Source organism: Triticum urartu, chromosome 2A, assembly GCF_056163025.1.
Source record: "Triticum urartu cultivar PI428250 chromosome 2A, HENAU_Tu73, whole genome shotgun sequence".
In the NCBI taxonomy this organism is placed as follows: Eukaryota; Viridiplantae; Streptophyta; class Magnoliopsida; order Poales; family Poaceae; genus Triticum; species Triticum urartu.
The window spans coordinates 17494551-17506358 of NC_141874.1; the positions used below are offsets into that span (position 1 = coordinate 17494551).

General features: G+C 48.5%; 2 protein-coding genes across 2 annotated transcripts; one reads left to right on the forward strand and one right to left on the reverse strand.

Annotated features, from left to right (window-relative positions):
- Window positions 1-402: 402 nt before the first annotated feature.
- LOC125535104 (bisdemethoxycurcumin synthase-like) lies at window positions 403-1964 on the forward strand. The gene is made up of 2 exons (XM_048698154.2): window positions 403-791; window positions 977-1964. The coding sequence occupies exons 1-2, from the start codon at window positions 605-607 to the stop codon at window positions 1957-1959; spliced, it is 1170 nt and encodes a 389-aa protein (XP_048554111.1). The 5' UTR covers window positions 403-604; the 3' UTR covers window positions 1960-1964.
- A 2972-nt stretch (window positions 1965-4936) lies between these two features.
- On the reverse strand, window positions 4937-7777 carry LOC125535103 (uncharacterized). The gene is made up of 3 exons (XM_048698153.2): window positions 7564-7777; window positions 6418-6554; window positions 4937-5189 (listed from the first exon to the last, which is right to left on the reverse strand). The coding sequence occupies exons 1-3, from the start codon at window positions 7687-7689 to the stop codon at window positions 5072-5074; spliced, it is 381 nt and encodes a 126-aa protein (XP_048554110.1). The 5' UTR covers window positions 7690-7777; the 3' UTR covers window positions 4937-5071.
- Between the last annotated feature and the right edge of the window lie 4031 nt (window positions 7778-11808).

The window sequence follows — 11808 nt, forward strand, 5'->3', positions numbered from 1 at the left end:
TCTTGGATTTCACCCTTGGGATCTGTGGAGTTTTGTGTTTGCCTTCATCGTCTGGTCTGGCATCGTCTTCTTCTTCGAGCCGTTAATCCTTCTGAATCAATGTCCCGGATTCTCTTGAAAGAGTTCGACGACTTCCTGCTGCTTACATGAATAAAACTCTCTTGTTCAGGTACCGGCGCGGAACTCCAGCGACAACAATTATCGGCACACTGTTGGCATGTGCAAGTCGTATAAGATGGAGGAAACTCCAAGGTCCAACATGTAATATGATTTCTTCTGGAGTTTTTCTTCTAATTCTAGTATATTTTAATATTGAGCCTCGGGTTCTCCAGAAAAGAACCACATATGTAGGGTCATAGAAACCTAGAAATATCCATGGACCAGGATGTAATTTTCATTTTTCTCACAGATATTCTTGCAATGCTAAATCCATTTTAACATAGAGCCTCGGGCTCTTCTGAAAGAAAAAAACACTAAACATAGGTCGTTGAAACTTTGACCAAACGAACTACAAAAGCATGAGCCAACAGAGCCCATTAGACGCATCAGGTTGAACATTCCCAAAGTGCAGCCAGCAAAGAACGTACGTAACGACACATCCACCATGACTGCAAGAACCAACGGAAAGATGTTCATTCGGCAGCACGGTGAAGGCCCTTCTGCGATGCTCGCCATCGGCACGGCGAACCCGACGAACCTCTTGCTGCCCCAAGATGTTTTCGCCGACAACTTGTTCCGCGTGACCAAGAGCGAGCACCTCACTGAACTCAAAGAAAAGATGAACAGAATCTGTAAGCACACATGCATTCATTATCTATTGACAATAATTGTGCGTGTTTTTTTTTTGCATAACAGATTTGCTAATTCTCAGCCGCCTACCCTCACCTAGCGGTGGATATTTTTGACACGATAAAAATGTGAGGATGAATGTTCAAAAAATAATGTGAGGATGAGTTTGGAGTTTTCGTAATTCCAGGTCAGAAAACGGGCATCGGGAAGCGCCACTTCCACCTGACCGAGGAGACACTGGGCGCCCACCCGGAGTTCCTCGACAGGGAGCTGCCATCCCTCGACGCTCGCATAGAAATGGCCGCCACCGCCGTGCCGAAGCTCGCGCAGTCCGCCGCGGCCAAGGCCATCGCCGAGTGGGGCCGCCCGGCCACCGACATAACCCACCTTCTCTTCAGCACCTACTCCGCGTGGGAGGCCCCGAGCGCGGACCTCAAGCTGGCCACGCTCCTCGGCCTCCGCCCCACGGTCTGCCGCACCATCCTCAGCCTCCACGGCTGCTACGGCGGCGGCAGGGCGCTCCACCTCGCCAAGGAGCTGGCCGAGAACAACCGCGGCGCCCGCGTCCTCGTGGCCTGCGCCGAGACGACCCTCGTCTGCTTCGGCGGCCCCGACGGCGCCAACCTCGTGGGCCACGCCTTGTTCGGGGACGGCGCCGGCGCCGTCATCGTCGGTGCCGGCCCCTTCGGCGAAGGCGAGCGCCCGCTCTTCGAGATGGTCACCGCCACGCAGACAACGATCCCGAGGACCGAGCACGTGCTCGGCATGCAGGCCACAGCGGGCGGCATAGACTTCCACCTCGCCATCCAGGTGCCGATGCTCATCGGGCAGAACGTCGAGCGCTGCCTCCTCGACGCGTTCGGCGGAGACGGCGATGCTCCGGGCTCTTGGAACGAGCTCTTCTGGGCGGTGCACCCGGGTGGGCGTCCCATCCTGGATAACATAGACACGGTGCTCAAACTGGAGCCGGGTAAGTTGGCGGCCAGCCGGCATGTGCTCCGCGAGTACGGCAACATGAGTGGCGCCACCATCGTCTTCGTGCTCGACGAGCTGCGCCGGCGTCGCAAGGAGGAGGATGATGGTGGCCACCAGCTGCCGGAGTGGGGCGCCATTCTGGCGTTCGGGCCGGGAATCACCATCGAGACCATGGTGCTTCGCTCTCCACGCTGATCGATGTCGTCGGTCGAACTCAGGGAGAAATTTATGCTACTACTACAAAAGTACATATACTACCATATACGTACGTACTTATACTTTGTGTGTGCGTGTGTAAAAATGCATGGGTCAAGTCAAAGAACACAAACCACGTCCCATATATAGCACAGTGAAAATATATGAGTCGAGTGATTAAGTTACCTGGGTGCAATAAAATGAAGACCTCCAAAAGGAGATGTATCTATATAGGTTGTATGGCTAAGGAGATGTCAATATTAAGACCTCCAAAAGGAGATGTACCTATATATAGGTTGTATTGAATAAATATTGACCTCCAGATATGTGCCTGTGCGTTGTCAGTAATGTAAAAGGATATGCCGGCCGCTACAAAATACTTCCTGAAATAATTGCAAATATTTTGAATGAGGCTAGACAGAAGTGCACTCCGGGCCGGTCATATTCATGAGGCTGGACAAAAGTGTCATTTGTAGAATTGGCATGGGCGCATGGCAATGCAGATCCTTGATCAGACACTAGCTAGGCATGATGATTCTGGGTTTTAACCAGATGAGCAACTTGGATCTGAGAGTTTTACAAGCCAATCTTATAAAATCGGAACTAGCTGAGCAACTTGGATATTCCAAAGTCTGAGTTTACGAGCTGATCTTATAAAATCGACAGGCAAGAGCATTTCAGGCAATAATGTAACACGATTAAGCAAGTCCTCAAACTGTATGTGCGAAACGGAAAATATATTGAATCTGCTCACCATTATGCGTTCATTAAGATGTAATGCAAGGTCCGTCAAGCTGGCTTCCAAGTGCCTCTTAACCGTGCCCTGCCCCTAATTAACCAGATCATTCACTATGATCAAACTGGCTTCATCAGGGGCCGAGGGATTGCAGAGAATTTTGTCCATGCAGCCGATATTGTTCAATCTTGTTTCAAATGGCGCACGCCGGCAATTGTGCTCAAGCTTGACTTCCATAAAGCCTTCGACTCGGTCTCTTGGACCGCCTTATCTGCGATTATGCAGGCCAAAGGATTCCCACCCTCTTGGTGTCGTTGGGTTGAGACCTTGAACACATCGGCCAGCTCTGTTGTTCTTCTGAATGGGAAGCCCGGCCCCTGGTTTCAGTGTCGCAAGGGCCTGCGACAAGGAGACTCTCTTTCCCCCTATCTTTTCATCATCGTCGCCGATGTCCTAAAACTCCTGATTCTACACGCTTCCGAAAACGGGCTGTTGTCCCACCCGCTAGCTACCAACCGCCCTTGCACCGTCGTGCAATATGCTGATGACACCCTAATTGTCCTACACCCGACGCGGCTCAACTGCGCACTCTCAAACAAATCCTTCTTCAGTTCTCCGAGACCACCGGCCTCACCATCAACTTCCACAAAAGCACCTTAACTCCTATCCACGTGGACAAGGAGCTCTCTGAAAGCCTTGCGGCTATCCTAGGATGCCAGGTCGCTTCCTTCCCCCAGTCCTACCTAGGTCTACCTCTTTCATCTCATAAGCTTAACCTACCTGATTTCTTCTTCATCATCGACAAGGTCAACAAACGTTTAGCCGGCTGGAGGGGACTGCTCCTATCTCTAGCTGGTAGGGCTGTTTTGGTTCGCTTTGTGCTTCGCGCCCTCCCCATCTATGCTATGAGTGTCCTGCTGCTCCCTGCCGGGACGCTACAGGAAATCGATAAACGCTGTAGAGCCTTTTTTGGGCTGGTCAAGACTCGGTTACAGGCGGTCAATGCAAAGTGGCTTGGGATCTCGTATGGGCGCCTTTCACCAAAGGGGGTCTTGGGTTCCTTTCTCTCAAGCAAATGAATCTTTGCCTGCTTCTTAAGCACATCTCTAAGCTCCACGACGACCAGACCTCCCCAGACACTTCTTACCTAGTCTCCCGATATGGTTGGTCGCCGTCACATGATGTTGGCCCTCCTGACTCGATGCATCCCCCTATATGGCGGGACATCATCAAGGGGCTCGATTTCTACCGTTCAATCACCAGGGTCCATCTTGGCAAAGGGGCCACCACTTCATTCTGGCTCGATCTGTGGTTACCAAACGCCACTCAAACCCTTGCGCAACAGTTCCCGGCGTTGTTCACCCACTCTAACAGGATTCACAGTTCAGTGGCACGTGTATTGGCCTCGAACGACCTAACCTTGGAACTTACCCCTAGGCTCTCTTACACGGCTGAGCAAGAGCTCAATGATCTGCGATCTTTGTTGGCTGCGGTAAACTTGAATTTGCAGGCTGCCGACAGACGAACAATGAGGGAAGCTGGCCACCCACTAACTACTAAGCGGGCATATGAGGCAGTTTGGAGGTCACGGCCTACAGATCCTCTGGCGCCGGCCATCTGGAGAAACTACGCGCCCAACAAATGCAGAATCTTCGCCTGGCTTGCCCACAAAGACCGCCTGTTCACCAATGAGAGGCGTTTTCGCCAAGGCATTACTACTTCGGCGAAGTGCCCCTTCTGCGGTCAAGAAGAAACCATCGACGACCTGCTTTTCACCTGCAGGCAGCTTGCACCTCTCTGGGCCGAGCTAAACAGCCTATGCCACTCTCCGCACGGACTACTTCAGGCCTGGGAGGGTGACTTGAACAATAAAACCAGGTCCACCGTTCTTCTGGCCACCCTCTGGAATATTTGGAAAAGACGCAATGCCAAGGTTTTCCGGAACGAACACCAACAGCTACACCAAATTGCCAGCTCCGCTGCAGATGACCTACGCCTCTGGTCCTACAGATGCAAAAACATTCAGAAGCAAATCAGTCTTCGCGACTGGGGCTCCATGTTGTTCCACCTTGCTGGAAGATTATAGACCCCCAGCTTATGTGTAATCTTGCTTTTCTCCTTCCTCCTCTAACCCCCCTGTATTTCTGCCCCTTGTACTCGTAATGTTTGGTTTTGGCAATAAAGTTCAGACAGGCGTAAGCCCGCCGTTGACGAGTAAACAAAAAATGCAAGGTCCACAGGTAAAAGGTTCAATAAGATTCCATAATGCCGAACCAGAGTGTTACCTCAAACCTGGATCACTACAGCCATGAGAGCTTCAAACCTAGCATACATACACAGTCTCTAGGAGGGGTCATACGAGGCCTTGAGATGATACTAGAGAGACATAAGTAGAAGAACTGTCGTAGGCACCAGAACGATCAGTGCCACGTTGAACGCCTTCTCAATGTTCTTCAGCTTCTTAAGGAACTTCTCATGGTCCTCCGCACTCCGCCTGAAACATAAGGGCAACTACATTAGTTAGAAGATAAAAAGGTATCACTTTTTTACTTTTATTAAAGTATTACTCCCTCTGTGTCAAAACATAAGACGTTTTTTGACACTGTCAAAGTGTCAAAAAAACGTCTTATATAAAGTTACAGAGGTAGTATATACATTCTGCAACTAGGTTTATCTCAGGCAAGTCACAATTCACACAAAGTTCATCACAGGAGCCCTACTTTGTGTCTAAAACGCATCTTCATGCAGCACTGCTGCTGCCAGGAAGAGAATCGCTGTTCCCAGAACACATAAGGGGAAAATGGATTGCCTATAACAACCTATGATCAGCCCAACCCAATGCACATATGTACCATTAATACACACAACAAAAATCAAATAAACATATACCAGCAGGCCAATTAGTGGCCATCAGCAGAGCAGGAACCATAGCAACACTGGCAGCCAATCGAGGACAAACAGTCCTTGCAGCACTGCTGCTGCCAGGAACAGAATCGCTGTTCCCAGAAACTGCTACCATTGAAGAAGCAGACACGCATGAAAGCACGGCCAAAACGACACAACGGAACACACATATAAAAACTAAACAGCATACTACGCCACTTTCTAACAGCCAAAGAAAGAGGCCTAAATACACAAACATCACAGAAAATAAATTACTGCAGATTAAACCATATGGTTAACATCTGAAAGAACACACACCAAGATTGGACATAGAAGGTAGCAACAATAATCAGTCTGATCCAATCGAAGCCCCAGGTCCACCACACAGGAGAGGAAGGGACGACGGGTACGCAGCAGCAAAATTTTCTCACCAAAGGGGCCGGCAAGACAGTCAGAGCACCGCTGAAAAAACCGGGCCCCTCCCAAACCGACCTGACACAAACACCCCGACCACCGCACACCCGCAGCGAGCACAGCACCCCATCGATCGGCCCACACCCCATACACACGTAGCAGAAAACGCCCAGTCACCCAACGCACGAAAGCAATGCCTCCAAAAGCCAAGAAAGGCCCACACGTCAGTGTCACAGGAACGGGTGATGGCCTGAGCGAGCGCTATTCCAGCGACGCATAAACTTGGAAGGGATTTATTTTATATTCTGAACCAAAACAAGTTACCCGTTTTTGTGTGAAAACTCAATAGCGTTCAGAAACAGTATCGGGCATAAAAAATAAAAAAATGCTCGTTCAGTTGTATACTACGGTACAAAGGTATTTACCTTGCAATTTCATTCATGGCGTCTAAGTTCTTGCGGATCTCCAGCATGCTCTGGTCAAACTCAGCAGTCATTTGCTTTATTTCCTCACGCTGCTTAGCCAGTGTTTCATCATCATCAGAATAGACCACTTGTCGCCCCTATAGAAGGGCATTTGTAAACATTACAAATACTAGAAATTCATAAAGAAGTTGCAATGCAGTAGAGTATAAATTAGATGGTACTAGAGGGGAAAGCAAGCAGAGGAGGGGGAAGCTGGTCAGCCCTGAGCAAGTGCAGCAGGTGCCGCCGCACAGGGCCCCCAAATTTTTGGGGCCCCGACCCAAGTATGCATATGGCTAGAGATATTAGTGCCCATCCCGTCAGAAAAAAAAAAGCTGAAACAATCAGCCCAGGAGGCCAGGAATGGGCAAGGAACTAGCTTTACTGCTCCCTGTACGTGCGTAGAAACTGATTCGAGGCCCTTCCCTCATCTTCTCCTCTCGCCTCCCAAGTTCTCTTGCTAAATTACATGACGATGACACGCCTTCCCCCTAACACGATTTTTAGTACTTCAGACAGAATTAATAGAGGAGAAGATCTTGTTAATTCCCAACAAATCCCCCAACAATGTGTATCTGTATTCCCCTTATATTAGACATAGATTAATCTGTCTCTCTTCATTCGATATGATTCCATCAAGTCTCCCATGATCCCAATTCGTCAAAGACATGAGAAAAATAAGGATTTGAGAAGGCATCATCCAAGTGCTCTTTTTTTTTAATTAATTTCATGCCATAACTATTGCACTGCTTTCGTGCTATTTCATCTAGAAAGTATATGTTTGGGTTATGAAAAGGAGAAAGCGAGCAGATGAACTGAAAGAATCCCAACAGAGAGCTGGTATTTACAGAAAAAGAGTTAGTATATGTGCAGGTTATGCTAGAACTTGTCCCCAACTAGCTCCAGCAGGGCCCGGTTTGTCATCATCTTGCAGCAGGGCCCTAGCTTTGTCAGGGCCGGGCATGCCGCCACCCCACCAGCCGATGGCCACGGCAGGGGCGACCGCGCCGCTGAAGGCCCCCTCCACCCGGCAGATCTGACCCGCGCGAGAGGATGGACTAAGGGAACCCCGCCGCCGGCGAGGGAGGAGGGAGATGGGGTACGTACCGTCGCGGAGAGGAGGCGGGAACCAGCCGCCGGCGACAGCCCGGGCGACCTGAGGCCGAGGGCCTGCGATCCGCGGCCGAGGCCCGGCGCCGCCTTGCGGAGGAGGGAACGCATCGCCGCCGCCATGAGCGCCTTGGAAGGGGAGCGGAGGCGGTCGCCGGTGGTGGTGGGGGAGGATGTGGGTGCGCGTCGACAGACACAGAGCGTCTAAGCGAGACCCTATATCTATATATGGGCCACCCAAGCCCACTCACTCACTCACTCACTGCAACGCTATGTCTGTTTCGCTCGTTTGTTTTTCTTATTACTTTCGTTTAGATTTCAAAAAACAATCCAAACATTAATTTAGGTAAATTCTAAAAGTTCACCGCGTAGTAAAAAATATTCATGCAATGCATAATTTGCTCGTTAATCTTTAAAATATGTTCATATCATTCAAAGAAAATCTCCACGTATTTTTGAAAAAAATAGTATATATGATATAAAAATATGTTCGTACCATTTAGAAAATGTTGAAACGTTTTAAAAAATTGTTTGTATTTTTTAAAATATAGGTACATGAGAGCTTTTTGTGGCACTATGAGTGTACAGAAGGAGCATGAGTGTCGTACGGCATCAAAGAATCTCACACAACAATAAGATTCACAGAAATTTCCCTTTTATATTTCTTTCATTCAAAGGGCAAAACGTGTCAATGTTGAATCTACAGGTCAACACAAATTTAGGACCACAATCACTCCTTTTGTTTTATCAATTTCTGGTATCACGACCGATCTAGGGGCGGCCGAGCTTTCATCAACCCACCAACCGACCTGATCTCAAAGCTTTTACATGACCTTCCAAGCCGTCGAAACACGTTGGGCCCAGAATCACTCGACACGGGGTCTATGAGGCTGCATGAGAGTAAATATTATCTTCCCTGGCACCTTGGACAAGATGGGGATCTCCATCCCGCTTGAGCCCTTCGCCCATCAGCTTCCATGGTTTTGTACCAGGCAATCAGGTGCATCCCATCGGGCAACTTAACCTAGATGTCGTCTTCGGCGAGGGAGAAAACTTTAAATTAGAAACAATGTGCTTCAAGGTCGTGTCGTTCCGCACGGGCTGCAACAACATCCTCGACAGACCGGCCTACGCGTACCTTCAGCTCAAAATAACAAGGCCAAACTGCACTATCACCATTCCACGGCAGTGCTGAGGGGGCACTAGAAGCGCAGGTCGCGAACGTAGAACTTAATATTTAGTTCTCCGATCCACCAAGAGTATTGGCTTATAGAGGAGACACTTTGTACTTTGTCTAGAGCATATTTTATCTTAGTATACATACATTTGAAATATTGGTTAGTGGTCTTCTAAGTTACCAATACATATTCTGAATATGCAGGTTACAAAAAACTGATTTATTCCAGACTTCCAGTTCCAGGTCAATGTTATTGGCACTGAACCTACAATACTACTAGTACGTACCAAGCTAGTTTTGTTGGAACTGATCTCACGGTAAACAATCAAGAGAAAAATAAGGGAGACAAAGTCTCCACCCTCTCACGACTGTGCCTTGATGGGGAGCACATATAACAACTTTTGGTTTTGGTCCCATCTACCTAGCACACACATATATAAGGGGAAAAAAGAGGGGGGGGGGGGGGGGGGGGGGGGGGGGTTATAGATAACAAAATCACGATCAAAACCTCCTAACTGCCAATCCTAAACGTGCGATGAGGTATGTGAAGACCATCGACCACCACCGGCCGCCGTGAAAGCAGTGCCGGCGGTTTCCTGCTGACATCAGCAAAGGCTCCTGGACCAGCTGTTGCATCTCCACAAACACCTGCTGCCATCTACGTCACCCAGGTGGTGCTGCCCTTCTTCCCCGGGCATGTTTTCTCGGAGACCCCAAGGTGCAGCCATGGGCTATCTCCTGCTGATCCCTATCAATCACGGTTAGTCACTACTATTCCGCATAAGAGGTGTTCTAATCACGAGATTAAGATCATGTGTTAAGTTAATCTAAAGGAATTATTACTAACAAGTTTTGCTACGAGGTAATTCATAATTGTAAGCTCTTGCATCAACGATTATTCACTTGTTCAAAGGAAATCTGATTATTAATAGCTCAATATTGCATATTCTTTTTTTAGCCATATTTGTACAAGAGAACACTTCGGGGCGTACTGTAGGGCACTAAACTTTTTCATCTGTGGACAACATAATTATAGCTAGCTGCACTCTTATAGAAGTATAAGATGGTAAGATTTTTAGCCCATGAACATGTAATATATTTTGCTCTAGCTTTTGAAGTTCTTTTTTTTTACTTTCTCATATAATAACTCATATAGGCTAGGTCCCTCGTCTCCCGCCGGCTCCACCGCTAGTCCACCTCGTCTCCGATGACCTTAGAGCTATGGCGGCGTGATGGATTCTGGTCCTTGCCGGCAGGAGGGCTTCGTCGTTAGATATTCCTTTAAGTTTTGTTAGGATTTATATTCTGCTCAAAAAGACGAGACAGCGGCGACTTTCTAAAGAAAGAATAAGGTTCTCTCTGCCTAGTCTACATTTCGGTGATGCGTCTAGCATCGTAGCGAGCATATAGAGGTTTGTATCGATCGACCTGAAAGACTGTTTAGAAACACGTCAGAGACTCTAGTAGTAAATCGATCGCTTTGCTCCGGCCTGCAATTATTGATGTCCACATGCAAGTGGCGGGGACATCACCTTTTGTTTTTCACCGTGTCCCTACTGCTGCTGCCCATGCACATGCACATGCTTTTTCCAGTCGCGGTATCTGCGGAACATGTAACAATGGGACAAAACGGGGTGTGCTCACGGAGAAGATAGCGCCTGTTTATTCATGTGATCCCATCCGGCTGTCTTTTAGAGCATCTTTAGCCGTTGACCTCTTTAGGAGGCATAAAAACTGTCTTTCAAGGACGAGCCGACGGTAGAATCGGCTCTGGGGCGGTTGGATATCCAGCCGTCGTCTCCAGACACTGATATCAACCCATTTCTGACCGCTTTTCGGACCATTTCGACAAAAAATGGTCCAATATCGGTGAGAATCGGCCCATATTCAACATGGTTCAGTGTTGAATTCTTAACATAAATATTTTTTGTATTACATAGTTCATCATAAAAAATCAAATAGTTCAACAACATAATGCAACAACAAATAGTTCAATACAAATTATATAGTTCAACAAATAAAAAACTCATATTTCATCACACGTCGAGCTAGGCGTCATCCTTGATCCTCCATAGGTGCTCCACCAGATCCTGCTGCAGTTGATGATGCACCTGTGGGTCTCGGATCTCCTGACGCATACTGAGGTAGGCGGTCCAGGTTGCCGGTAGCTGGTGATCAACTTCGGCTAGATGACCCTGCTTGTAGTATGGTTCAGTGTCAAACACTGGCTCTTCCTGCTCGCTCTTCGATGATCATGTTGTGCAAGATGACACGGCAATTCATGATCTCCCACATTTGATCTTTCGACCAGGTCTGAGCAGGATAGCGGACAACAGCAAATCGAGATTGGAGCATACCAAAAGCCCGCTCGACATCCTTCCTACAAGTCTCCAGCACCTTGGCAAAGTGGGACTTCTTGCCTCCTGGCACAACGTTTGAGATAGTCTTCATAAATGTAGACCATCTCGGATAGATGCCATCAGCTAGGTAGTACCCCTTATTATAGTGCCGCCTATTGACCTCGAAGTTCACCGGAGGAGAATGACCTTCAACAAGCTTGGCACAGACAGGGGAGCACTGCAGCACGTTGATGTCATTGTGAGTTCCTGGCATACCAAAGAAGGAGTGCCAAATCCAGAGGTCATGTGTGGCCACCGCCTCAAGTACCACACTGCAACCGCCTTTGGCGCCTTTGTACATCCCCTGCCAAGCAAATGGGCAGTTCTTCCATTTCCAATGCATGCAGTCGATGTTTCCAAGCATCCCAGAAAATCCTCTTGTTGCATTCTGTGCTAGGATCCGAGCAGTGCCTTCCGCATTAGGGGTTCACAAGTATTGCGGTCCAAACACTGCCACCACTGCCTGACAGAACTTGTAAAAACAGTCAATGCTGGTGGACTCGGCCATGCGCCCATAGTCGTCGAGTGAATCACCGGGAGCTCCGTATGCAAGCATCCTCATCGCTGTCGTGCACTTCTGCATCGAGGTGAATCCAAGTTTGCCGGTGTGCAATCTTCCTTATACTTGAAGTAGATGTCGAACTCCCGGACGGAATTCACAATCCT

What these genes read in the sequence shown, in the direction of transcription:
- LOC125535104 (XM_048698154.2), top strand. Translation starts at nt 605, where the DNA reads ATGACTGCAAGAACCAACGGAAAGATGTTCATTCGGCAGCACGGTGAA. An exon ending in AGAAAAGATGAACAGAATCT is followed by an intron (nt 792 to 976) that starts GTAAGCACACAT and finishes TCGTAATTCCAG; the next exon opens with GTCAGAAAACGGGCATCGGG.
- LOC125535103 (XM_048698153.2), bottom strand. Translation starts at nt 7,689, where the DNA reads ATGGCGGCGGCGATGCGTTCCCTCCTCCGCAAGGCGGCGCCGGGCCTC. An exon ending in CCCGCCTCCTCTCCGCGACG is followed by an intron (nt 6,555 to 7,563) that starts GTACGTACCCCA and finishes GCCCTTCTATAG; the next exon opens with GGGCGACAAGTGGTCTATTC. An exon ending in GCCATGAATGAAATTGCAAG is followed by an intron (nt 5,190 to 6,417) that starts GTAAATACCTTT and finishes CTTATGTTTCAG; the next exon opens with GCGGAGTGCGGAGGACCATG.